General features: G+C 37.2%; 1 protein-coding gene across 7 annotated transcripts in view; it reads left to right on the plus strand.

The window, feature by feature from the left end:
- The window catches only part of VPS13D (vacuolar protein sorting 13 homolog D), a 188,379-nt gene that overhangs the window by 13,230 nt on the left and 162,121 nt on the right, over positions 1-13,028 (plus strand). For all 7 annotated transcript variants that reach the window (XM_050931510.1, XM_050931512.1, XM_050931515.1 and 4 more), the window contains exons 10-19: positions 494-662; positions 2,653-2,745; positions 3,573-3,783; positions 4,551-4,730; positions 5,455-5,585; positions 6,438-6,510; positions 7,403-7,573; positions 8,559-8,689; positions 9,156-9,288; positions 10,453-12,678. In XM_050931510.1, the coding sequence (XP_050787467.1) occupies positions 494-662; positions 2,653-2,745; positions 3,573-3,783; positions 4,551-4,730; positions 5,455-5,585; positions 6,438-6,510; positions 7,403-7,573; positions 8,559-8,689; positions 9,156-9,288; positions 10,453-12,678 (3,518 nt within the window). The remainder of the gene's footprint in view (positions 1-493; positions 663-2,652; positions 2,746-3,572; positions 3,784-4,550; positions 4,731-5,454; positions 5,586-6,437; positions 6,511-7,402; positions 7,574-8,558; positions 8,690-9,155; positions 9,289-10,452; positions 12,679-13,028) is intronic.

Raw genomic sequence — 13,028 nt, forward strand, 5'->3', positions numbered from 1 at the left:
GTGATTATGTGGTGCACAGAATTTAGGATATATTGAAATTATATTTCTAATATTCTGTGCTCTGCCAGGTGAATTGTTGCTTTTATATTTAATTTAATTTGCATTTATATGTAAAATAAAAGTTGCACTTGTCCAAAGCTGTTAAGTGCTTCTGTTATAAGTTTTATAAGAATGAAATGATGAAACAATGAAAATTGCATAGGAGTTTTGCCCCCCCTTCCCTTCGGAATGAGTTGGCCTTTTTTTAGTTGAAGAAGGTGAGGAATCCCACATGCTCAGTTCATGGATCTGTATTAAGAGTAAAGGTCACAGGAGCTGATGAAATGAAGGTAGCGCTTCTTACTGTAGTAGTAGGACATGCTGGGTTGATGTACCTTTGAGGCTGTGGTGCCTGTTTATTTCCTGGCTAGTGACCCTCTATTTTTCTCACCCAGCCTTTCTTCTGGATTGAGAATCAAATTAACTGGAAATGTATTCATTTGACATGTTTTAGCTGCCGAGATTGGTGGATCTTTGCTTTGAACGCTAATCTTTCAGAAATCAGAGAACAGAGGCAACATTCTACCTGGGACTTCGCATTACGTCGGGCCCAAGATGCAGTATCTTACACAGATATGTATTACAATCAGTTAAAAGGCATCCTGCTGTCTGTTGCGCAACAGGTAATGAAATTTGCAAGTACTCTACAGTATAGATAACATCTCAATAAGTGACCCTAGCATCTTTTTGAAATGAAACTAAATTTGTTTTGCCGATGTTCTTGTTTTAAAATTTACCTCAAATTTAACTGTAGAGTTATTTTAAATTTGCTAAGCAATATTTTGTATGGCAGCAAATTGTTTTTAGCACGTACAGAATCTCTTTGTATTGTAAAAGATAATCTTTCCTTGAGCTGTTACTAGTTATTTGCAATTATCAGTGGTGCTTCTTCACTCATTATTCATGCTGGTCTTTTTATAGATGAAGAAGGAAACTTCTACTTGAAGTCTTTCAAAATGAAAAACTAGTGTTCCAAACCTTACATACTGGGGGGTGGGCAGCATAGGAAAAGTAAATTTTTATGTTTTAAGGTCGTTCTTTCAAGATTTGGTTTTCAAATGGAAGACAGAATTGCTATTTAGTTTTCCTGCAAGTTGCAGGCTTATTTAGCTATTTAATTCAGATTTAGCTGAGCTGCAAACTTTGGGAAATTGCCTTTTCAATTGCAGCATGTCAAAGTAACTGTACACAAACATTTTAAAGAGCCAGGCCCATGCTGCTGCCGAAACAGGAGCAGCACACACTGTATTGGAAACACTTCAGAGCTTCCAGAGCTGTTGAGGTGAGAGGAGCAGAGTGAGAGCGCTGACCTGGGCTCCCCTTTGACCACCCCCTGGCATGGGGCCCTAGTGGCCCATCTTCCCCCATGAGGCACGCATTCCCCTAGCTTCTGGGAGATGGGGAGAGACCTGGTAGTGCTCTCCCCACCCACCTGATCAAACCCAGCACATGCCCCAGTAGTTCATCTCCACTTCATTCCCTCCTTCGCCCTTTCCGTCATCCCCAGGATTATATCCTCCTATTGCCAGCTAATGTTGTTAGGCTTTAGCTCAAGCTTTGCTGCAGGGCTGAAGGTTCAGGGCTGAAACCTTGCTGATGATGCATGATAGGTGGGTTGTTAACTGTACATAAGAATGTCTGTCTGTCTTTTTTTAAAAAATTCTTTAAAAAAAAAACTACACACCTAGAAACTTTCATACAAAAAACCATGTTAAAGGAACGTTATTTAGATTGCAAAATAAAGCTCTTGAAGTTAATGAATGTCAGATATATGGTTGCCAACTGATGCAGCCTATGCAGTTTGATACTCTCTTAATTCCTTTATAACATTGTTTCTGTAGACCACTACCTCATTCAGTGCATAGAGGGCTTTACTTTGTAACCTAAATAACTTTTTAATTTAGTTTTTTAAAATGTATATTTCATTAGTTTTGTAAATTTTTACTTAGTAGGATATCAAATTGTTTTCTTTTGAAATTGGATTTGAGCATCTATATACCCGGTCATAAATTTTGGAAACAGTACTTAATAGGCAAGTCTTTTTCTGGCACTGAAAACAATCTTTGGTTTTGTATATATTTTTGCTGTTAGTAAGATCCCTCAAGCATCCAAGAAACAGTTGTTCTAGGATTGCAAGTCACCTCCCACCATCACATACACACTTGGTGTTGTAGACAATCCAAGTCCTCACTTATCATGCAAGAGTTGGAACAAGACTACCAAGTACACTGTCTCTGATGCATCTGGCCTCAAGGAATGAATTCTCTTCACAGAAAGTAGTTTCATAGCTTTCCTTGTCCATTTTCGTTAATTCAATTCCCATTTTGACTCTTATGTGCCTTCAGCATAGATGCACTCAGTTTAATTGTATATCAAATGAACTAATTGGCTTTGATTCCCATTATATGTCTGTGTTCCAGTATCTTCTATGGAGATTTTCAAATTCATCTGTGGGATTTAGGAGCACATGTCCCAGTGAAAATCTGTGCACTTGTGCTGCTAAATCCCTTAGATGCTTGAAAGAATCTCCCTTTCGGAGTGTGTTTTTTTTGAAGAGTATAAAACTTTAATTGCCTGTGAACCAGCACAAACATACCTTTTTTTGCCCTGCAGGAAGAAATGCATCGTATTGAAGAAGAACAGACATTTGAGGAGTTGAAGATTTTACGTGAGGTTGTTTATGACAAATTCCATGATGTAGCAGAGGTGAGTGACTTTCTGTACACTGGATAATATTGAGAACCTAAAGGTGCAGTATTACAGGAAATTGTATTTTCCTAATTGTAAAAGATATTGTAGCACATACAGTATATTCATGCTGAGCAGTGTGATGCCAGTGCTAAAACCACAATCGTGCTCAGATTCTTCAGTTGTGATATGCTGAGTGCTATTATTAGGGTGCTTGGGCAGCAAGCCCCCTCCCCTAGCCATATGCTGACTGTCGGTGACGATAACATTGAGCTCCATACTAGCAACACTCTTGCTCTTTAATATTAAAAGAGAGAACTAAGACTGAAACCTATAATGGAATTTTCCTGAAATAAATAGTGCAGAGTTGGTCCTTCTATAAATGTACAAACATTGACCCTTTAAGGCTCATTTCAGAAGATGTAATGTTGACTATTGATTGTAACCCTGAGTGAGAGTTCTATTAAAAGTAAATGCTTATTGATTGAGCTATGGTTAGGGTGCATTACAAATGATTCTAGCAACTGTTAAGAAAAATTAAGAAACCGATCTGGATAAGTCCAGAAATGTTAACTCGTCCATATGCTTGTAAATACGCAGTAGCTAACGATGGTAATGATAAGTTTACAATGTGTAAAACAAGATTCTGATGATAGTTCACTTAGACAACACAGCAATGTATTTGACAAGTGAAAACAGCATTGTATAGTATTTATGCTTAGGAATGTTCAGTAAATAAATAGTAGATGGAATCATAGTAGGAAATAGTATTCTGTATTTTTAAGACAAAGTTTCTTTTCTTTTCTTTATCCTAATGTGTGTGTGATTTTGTTTATTTGGAACAGAGTGTTAAAGAGCCTTTGTCTGAGTCCCCTGGAGTTTCTCCTACTGCAGACTCTGAATGCAGCAGTAGCAGAGGGATGCTGCAGTATCTTCAGTCTTGGTTTCCTGGGTGGGGGGGCTGGTATGGATACGCTCAGCAAACATACGAAGGTGAACCTTTTGAGGGACTGCTACCAGAAACACAAGAACAATGGAATCCAGAAGAAATACTGGGTATGGTAATATTTTATATCCAGATTATCACCTTAGGGAATGTGTTTACTGAGGGGGCGGGAAAAAAGTGTCAGTGAGTTTCAGAGCCTGAGTCAACTAACTTGGGCTTGTGCTACGGGGTTAAAAACAGTAGTATAAACTGCTTGGGTTGGATCCTGGTCTCTGAGACCCATGCCCCTCACTGGGTTTTAGAGGCTAGGATCCAACCCGAATGGGAACATCTATATTGCTATTTTTAGCCCTGTAGTGCAAACCGCACAAGCCAAAGTCAGTTGACCCAGGCTCTGAGGCTTGCTTTTTTTTTTTTTCACTGTAGATGTACCCTCAGTTAAATACTTGTTCAAGATGAACTGAAATGACTTTTAAAATTCATATCTTTAAAAGGAGAGAGATGTAGACTTAAATTTCTAAATAAATATGTATAAAGGAGAAACATTTAAAAATGTTTTTCTTAATCATCGACTAACACTAAATTAAAAGTTCTGTGGGTTTTTTGTTAGTTGATGAGATGGCTAATTTCTAAAGCAGCATAAAGATTGCAGCTGTCTGCACTGTTTTAATTGTTTGTAGTGATAACTATTCCATAGGAAGTATAGACTGCTGAGCTCTGATTGAGCCAGTAATAAGCTGTTGTCTACTTGTTCATTCCTCCCACTCTTGTAGTTAGGCCATCTTTGTCTTTCATCAAAAATGAAATCTCAAGTTTTACTCACTAGCTGTCATGTAGCTTGTTTGTTAAACTCACCTTGTTCTCCTTTTTAAATTAGGTGCTGATGAATTTTTTGATCCAGCTGCAGATGCCTCCAGTATGAACACATTTACAAAGAGAGATCATGTGTTTGCTAAATTAAATCTCCAGTTGCACGGTGGCACTGTCACCTTGTTGCATAAAGAGAAGAGGGCTCCCTGTATAAATGAAAGTGCTTTCATGCAGCTGGAATTTTCAGGTAACATATTTCAAATTTTGATAGTTGTCGTACCTAAAATAGGACGAGAGCTTCTCCTGCTTTATAAACAATACAGCCACTCATGACTGAGCTAATGTCATGGAACAGTACTGAAACAATTCAAGTTCAGATCTCACTTCCCTTGGTAAGCCTGTGTTTTGTTAGTTTGTACATTTACCGCTTTAATTATTTTCAAATTGAATCAGGTAATTGAGATTGTGAATACGAAAGTAATTTATTGAACTTTCATTTAAGTTTTATTATGTAGAAAGTGGTAATAAATCTTTTTACTTTGACATCTGATTACTGTGAAACTGTTCAAATTTTATAACTTGATTTTTTTTTTCTGGTATTTAGTCCTGAGTTGAGATAATAAATTTGTAGAAATAAATATGCAACAAATGCTGTTAGTAATCTATTCCAAAATGCATTTTTCAACATTTTGATGCAAATATTTGCAGATACTTCTAATCACATTACTTGCAATAAATAAATAAATCCCCTTATATTACAAGAGCTTTAATTCTTAAATTTGAAGAAACGCTTAGCAATGAGAAACTGATGGTTTAAAAGGCTGTCAGTGAAGCATAACTGTCCAGTCTTAGCTCTTGTCTTGTTTCTTAGCTTGCTTGTGAATATGTCAGATGACACTTGTATCTCTCATCCATAAATACATTTATTTTCTCTGGAATGCAATATAGCCACTTATGTCTTTATTTTCCAGGTGTAAAGATCTTAGCAGAATCCCTTCCCCGCAGAAATTCTTCCCTTCTCACAGTTCAACTGGGTGGCCTTTTTCTGCGAGATTTAGCAACAGAAGGAACCATATTTCCTGTTCTTGTCTTCCCGAATCCTGTATGTAGAAGAATGCAATTACATCTTGATATAGTACTGTTGCCATTATAGGATTGATATTTAAATAAAAAAAAGTAGCAAAACATGAATATAAAAATACTGATGTTAATCTTCATATGTATCTTAGTATGAGGCATTAACATCATAAGCACAGAAGAAAATCTATAAACTGGAAAATGTCTGAATGATGTTTGACTTTTTTTCTCTGCAAGGATCCCCCATAGAGCTCCTCCCATTTTTTAATCTTTGGGACTGCTGTTCTGGATATGTATTATTCAGAGCCAGTTGTTGGACTGCTGCTTAGTTAGCTAGAGAGTTGTTTGGTTTTGCATTATTTACCAGCTCTCTCCCCCGCTGCCCCCTCGAAAAACCTTTGTTCCCATGGAAAACTTGCTTCAGTTGCATCTAGTTCTAGACCACAAACCTAGGATCCAGAAACTTTTCTTCTAGTATTGTCACTGAAGAGTTGAAGTGTTTCTACCAGAGTTGGATGAAAGATTTGATTTTGCTTTAGCCTTGAAGACTTGAAGTCTATTAACTATAATTAGTAGAAATGTGATTTCCACTTGCAATTTTTATTCAGACATCAGCTTGTTGACTAAGAAGGATAGCTTTTCCTTCTTATATGTTGACATGCAAATTGGTTTTCCTTTCTTTCATTATTGGTTATGAAGAAAAAATACATGGTATAATGGCATTATAATAATAATTATAAATCACATTGCATTGTAAAATTGGCAACAAATATATTAAGGAAAAACACAACTTAAATTTGGGTTTGTACATTAAATGGCTTATTTTTATGTTCAGTTTGATGGTCTTCAATTTTTTTTTTGTTGTTGTTCTAATTAGCAAAAAGAGGTTGGCTGCGTCTCCTCCTTTGGTCTCCAAACTTCATCTGCGGAAATGACTAATCGGAGCACTGGTAATATTTTCATTTTTATGCCTGATCTGAGCATGCAACCAGATTATGCATTTGAAAAACGTATTAGTGAAATGCTTAGGCTAAAAAATTTCAAACATTAGTGCCTAACGTTAGGCTTCTATTTCCATATTTAGGCTCTGAACTTGCATAGAGAAACTTGCAGGGTATCTTCCACACTGAAGTCAATGGGGCTTTGCATGGGCTCAGAGATCCACCTTTGCAAAGCAAATTTGCAAGATTGGGTTGTTATGCTCCTAAATAAATGGCTTGATTTTGATAAATTGAACTCAGGAGGAACTGCAGATACTCAGCATCTTTGCAAATGAGGTTTCTGCTTGAGTTAGGAACCTAACTTTTAGGTACCCAATTTTGAAAATTTTAGTTGTTTAATTGTAGACAAATGCTAATTGCCATATTTGGGGTCAGGAAGGAATTTCCCCCATGTCAGATTGGCAGAGACCTTAGGGGGTTTTTGCCTTCCTCTGCAGCACAGGGAATGGGTCACGTGCTGGTTTCAACTAGAGTGGATTGTCTGTAACTTGAAGTCTTTAAATCATGATTTGAGGACTTCACTAACTCAGCCAGAGGTTAGGGGTATATTACAGGAATGAGCGAGTGAGGTTCTGGGGCCTGCGGTATGCAGGAGGTCAGAAAAGATGATCACGATAGTCTCTTCTGACCTTCAAGTCTACGAATGTTTATTTTTAAATTGAGCTGCTTTTGTTGTACCAACATGGCCATATCTATTGTAATTTAAAAATTTTAAATACTAAAGTATGAGTGATCATCAGATGTTAATCACCCGCATGCAAATTAAAAATTTATTTTTATACCCTCCATACTGCTATTTTAGACAGAATTTCTTTTAGATTCTTTTGTTATCTTGATTCAGATGCAGACCCCAATGCACCAGTATTTGAGATGCTGTATGAGAGAAACCCAGCCCGCAGCAATTTTGAGAGACGCCTGGAAGTCAGTACCAGACCTCTAAATGTTATTTACAATCCACAAGCCATTAAGAAAGTAGCCGATTTCTTCTACAAGGGAAGGGTTCATACCTCAGGTTAATCTTTTTTTGTTTTATATTTTTTTCATGCCCTATTTCTTCTCTCAAATTTGATTGATTTCTCATATTTACTATGATAAAGCAGCAATAAGAGTTTCTATTGTAAATTCAAATCAAGAAATAGTGCAGGGCTTCTCTTGATTTCTGAAGTAGAAAGGATATGCCTTCAGGATATCTCCCTACACTTCCACCTTTAATTTACTACTCTTGTAGATGCCACATTATCACAATCTGTCCCTCTCTCAAGTCTGTCGTTGCCACTCCTGGATTTTGTCAGAGGGAGTCTCTTCCTTTTTACAGTTGCTGTGTGTCTTCTGTAAGGATAGAGCTTCCCTGAACTAATCCTTGCTTGTCCTGGGGGCTTAAGACCTGAGCTTGAACTTTGTCAGCTGCCCTTAGAACTTCAGCTCTGTATGTTTGCTTCTGAGGGCTGAAAGGGTGAGAATAAGGAGCAATGAATGATTCTTTTTGAGTCCTTAGTGTTTGAATACTAATAGTTTGATAGCAGCAAGATATGGGACAGGCCTAGTATAGAAATAAGTTTTCCTTCCTTTTCACAAGATCAGAATGTTCCTCAAGGGACATGGATACAGTTAGGAAGGATTTTGGCTGCCTCATAGCCTGCCCTTAAATTCCCGTGAGTATATTTAGTCAGATTTTGTTCAGGAAATTAAAATGGAAGGTGTGACCCGCAGTAATGATCAGACAAGGATTTAAAAAATCCTTTGTTTGCTTAAAAGCTCTGTTTTTGCCAAATAATCATTTGTAATACAGTTAGTGTTTAGGGCTGTTATTGGGAATGGTCACTCCAGGCTATAGATGCAATTTTTGGCTGTCTGTTATGCACTTTCCTGGAAAAAATAACAACTTAGTTTACATTTTTAACATTTTTATAAATCACAGTAAATAAATTCTCACTTCTTCCTGATTCAGCAATATGTGAACAAAATTATACATAGTTAGATTTGTATCTTTCATACAGGTTTTGGATATCAGTCTGAGCTAGAGCTGAGAGTGGCTGAAGCGGCTAGAAGACAGTATAACAAACTAAAAATGCAGACAAAAGCTGAAATCAGACAAACGATTGATCGTTTATTAGTGGGAGATTTCATTGTAAGTTTTTTCTCAGAAATGTGTTTTTATTACCTTGCCTTTTATATTAGTTCTGAAACATGGAAGGGAGCCTCAAAGTTCCCCAAATTTCAAGTTTCCATTGAAATCAATAGAAGCTGTTGGGTGTTAAGTGTTTTTGGAAAAATTCTCTCCAAGTATGTAGTAATCATCTTTCAGCTGCTCTTGGAAACTACTTTGCCCTTCCTAAAAATTGAAGGGTAACTGTATTAGTAATGTGTATGTCATAAGTAGCTATTATAACAAGAGAAAAAATTAAAAGATCTTTTCTTTGAGAAGAAAATATTTGGGCTCTGATACTTTTTCATAAAACAGTGTCAAATGCATGTTATGCTTATACAGGTAGCTTAGTATCAGTGGAGATTTGCTATTTGAGCTTCATAATTTGGATAGGATTGACTCTTGCATTTGTTTTGTGAATGGGGAAAAAATATTATTTTATTTTCAGGAAAACAGCAAACGTTGGACAGTGTGCCTCGATATTTCCGCCCCTCAGGTGATCTTTCCTGATGACTTCAAATTTGTGGACCCAGTGTTAGTAGTATTGGACCTGGGGAGAATATTACTTACCAATTCTCAAGGTATGACCTGAAAATAAACTGTAGCTGTTATATGTATAAGGTAGAAACACACTTTTTTCTACTGTAGCATTCTTCTATTTGCCTGGGCACACACATAGTTTTAGTAATATTAACACCATATTTATTGGGGAAGGTTGGGAGAGGGTAAACTTTAGTCCAGGGCTGGCCTTACCTCTGCAGGACCTAGTATGAAATCTGAAGTCTGCCTGTGGCAATTTACATCTGTAACCTGAGTTCCGGAGTCGACGAGGAGGGCCTTCGGGGATCGATATGTCGCGTCTCATCGATACCCAGTATGGCGGGTAGTCTGGACTTACTTTTAATGTCTCCTCAGTGGAAAATAGTATGATGCTGATAAACTCTACAGTCCAAGGAAAAATCCTGATCCCACTGAATTCAATGGGAGTTTTGCCAGGATTTCACCCTCAAGGTCCTTAGACATACCATTCTACCTCTTTCTAGCATATCGGAAAAAACAATTTCTGCAAGGTATTCACAGCTTTTTTTAGTAACTGCTGCATTATGGATTGAACTGGGCAAACTCTGAGTAAACTATTTTCACAACATCCGTTTGGGTTCCCTAGTAAGGTTTAAAGAGGAATTAGATTCTTTTGAGTGACATGATTTTTCTCTCCTCTCGTGCTGCTTTTAAATCTCACAGAAACATAAGAGGAAATTGCAAGATTAGTCTTTTACTGATTCTCTTCTATGGACAGTAAAGTTGATTAGACACAAGGGTTGATCCCATTGAAGTCAATTTAGTGTGAATTAGCTCACTTCAGTGGTCCTTGAATCAGGCCCAAAGTGTTGTCAAATGCATCACATCAACATAGGAAAAAATATTTTCCTCTAATTTCCTTCAGTAATACTAGTAATATATTTTAATAATAGATTAACAAATTCACAAGTGCAATTTTTAAAAAAATTTTTAAAATATGTTTGTCACTTTTGCACCACGTGCAAGAAATATAGTGGTTACTTTTCTTTTTGCATTCTTACTGTTATCAAATCTAGCGATAAAAGATCGGGGACTACATGAGTATTGCACTTGACAATTTCTTGACCATTGTTTAAAATCAAAACATACAACAAGGTCAATATTTTAGAAGTATCCAAAGGAAAAGAATGTATGATTTTGATGAGTCCCTTCTTTTTAATCCACAGATGAGTCTAAAAAGAAGAGTGCAGGTGGTTTGTCATCAGAGGTCAATGAACTGAGTGATGATGAATATAAAACACCTCTTGCAACTCCTCCCAATACCCCACCTTCTGAGGCCACCACAAGTAGTGGAATCAAAACATCTGAATTGACTGGAGTAGAAATCAGTGAAGAGCAATTACAGGCACACTTAATGAGTAAAAAAATGTATGAGAGATACACGTTGTCATTTATGGATCTTCAGATCATGGTTGGACGAGTGAAAGATAACTGGAAACATGTTCAGGATAGCGATGTGGGTCCAACTCACGTGGTAGAAAAATTCAATGTTCATTTGCAGTTGGAGCGTAGATTGATATACACATCTGATCCAAAATACCCAGGAGCTGTCCTATCTGGGAATTTACCAGACTTGAAAATACATATCAATGAGGATAAAATATCAGCTTTGAAGAATTGTTTTGCAAGGCTGAGTACATCTGAAACTAAGTCCCCAGATGCTTTACACATAGGGAAAGAGAAGATTTTCACAGACGTCGATCAACGTGGAAGTTTGCATGATTCTGTAATGAATTTAACACAGAGTGTTATGATGGTTGAACAACATACTAGGGAGGTTCTTGTAGAGTCTCAACTTCTTTTAGCTGAATTTAAAGTTAACTGTATGCAGCTCGGTGTTGAAAGCAGTGGGCGATATATCTCTGTACTCAAGGTTTTTGGCACCAATGCCCATTTTGTGAAGAGGCCTTATGATGCAGAAGTGTCACTAACTGTTCATGGCTTGTTACTGGTTGACACTATGCAAACATATGGCTCTGATTTTGATCTTTTGATGGCTTCTCACAAGAATCTTAGTTTTGATGTTCCGACAGGAAGACTTCAAGATAGTAGGGCACAGTCTCCTATTTATGGACCAAATGAAGCCTGTCCAATTGATGTGGCCAGTTTGACAGAGAAATGTGCAGCAGCCTCAAATATTTCATCTGGTAATTATGCAAAGGATCACGAATCTTTGATTAAATTGGAATATCAATTTGTGAGTGCAGAATGCCCATCAATGAATTTGGACAGCACGCTCCAAGTGATATCCGTGCAAGTGAACAACTTGGATATCATTCTTAACCCAGAGACAATTGTTGAGCTGATTGGGTTTCTCCAGAAATCCTTCCCAAAGGAAAAAGAAGATTCTAGCCCTCAACCTTTAATGACTGACTTGGAAAGAAATTTCAGGGAGCAAGAAACCTTTCAGTCTACCCATGCACGAAATATAGAAGTAGCAGTGGACATTCACTGGTTAAATATGCTCCTCCTTAGGACAGTTGGAATGACAAATGGAGAAAAATATGGCAGAAAAATTGCGACAGCGAGCATTGGTGGCACCAAAGTTAATGTCTCCATGTGTAACAAGTTGGATGTAAATGGCTCTCTTGGCTGCTTGCACCTTATGGATCTGACACAAGATAACGTTAAGAACCAGTATGTTGTCAGCATAGGGAATACAGTAAGGTATGAAAATCTCATCAATGATATTGGCTACTTTGAATCTCTGTTTGTCAGGCTTAATGAGGAAAGTAGCCTCCCAGATGCTTTGAGCTTCAATTTCGTAGAGCAGTCAAAAGAAGAATGCTCCCTGAACCTCAAAATGGCTTCTTTACATTACAACCACTCAGCTAAATTTTTGAAAGAACTAACTTTATCCATGGATGAATTGGAAGAGAATTTCTGCAGCATGCTGAAGACAGCAGCAACAAAAGTTACCTCTGTCCTGGCAACTAAAACTGCTGAATACACTGAAATGGTTTCTCTGTTTGATACAACACCACGATCAAGAGACCCTTTCAATTTAGAAGATAATGAAGAAGATGGGTTTGGACCATCATCTCTCAAAGCTGATACCATTAAGCTTATCTTAAATGTAAATGTTGAGTCACCAATTGTATCAATACCTCGCAAGCCAGGTAGCCCTGAACTGCTTGTAGGACATCTAGGACAAATATGTATTCAGAATTTTGTGCCAGGAGAAGATGAGTCTAGAAGTGACAGACTGCAAGTTGAAATTAAAGATATTAAAATGTATTCTTTAAATAGCAACCAGTTTATGGTCAGGAAGGAGTCTGCAAGTGAGATGACTCAGGGGTTACACCCTCCTTCAAGTACTCCCAGTGTTACTAGCCAGGAGGAAGCCAACTTTACTCGTCATGATTTTTTTGAATCATTACATAAAGGCCATGGTAAGTAACATGAAAAACTCTGGCTTCTTTCTTTTGACTAGCAAGTAGCGTTAAAACCTGAGTGTATTTAAATATCTGTTTAAAAAGAGGTTCTTCATAAAATGTGCTGCTTGGGAATTTAATTACAATGTGAACAAATTCACATTTATTTGTATCCAGATTTTGCACTCCTAATCTGAAAACTGAATAGTTGCCTCCATGCACAGCTTTGCTAAAATATAATCAGAACTACAGTTAAAAAAAAAAAAAAAGTTTTTAGAGCAACTGAAAGATTCAGAATTAGATCAGCAAAAGCAGACTTATGTTGTCCTTTCTGGGCTGTACTTATTCAGTCCAATATCAAAAAAGAG

This window comes from Gopherus flavomarginatus, chromosome 21 (assembly GCF_025201925.1).
Source record: "Gopherus flavomarginatus isolate rGopFla2 chromosome 21, rGopFla2.mat.asm, whole genome shotgun sequence".
NCBI classification, from domain to species: domain Eukaryota; kingdom Metazoa; phylum Chordata; order Testudines; family Testudinidae; genus Gopherus; species Gopherus flavomarginatus.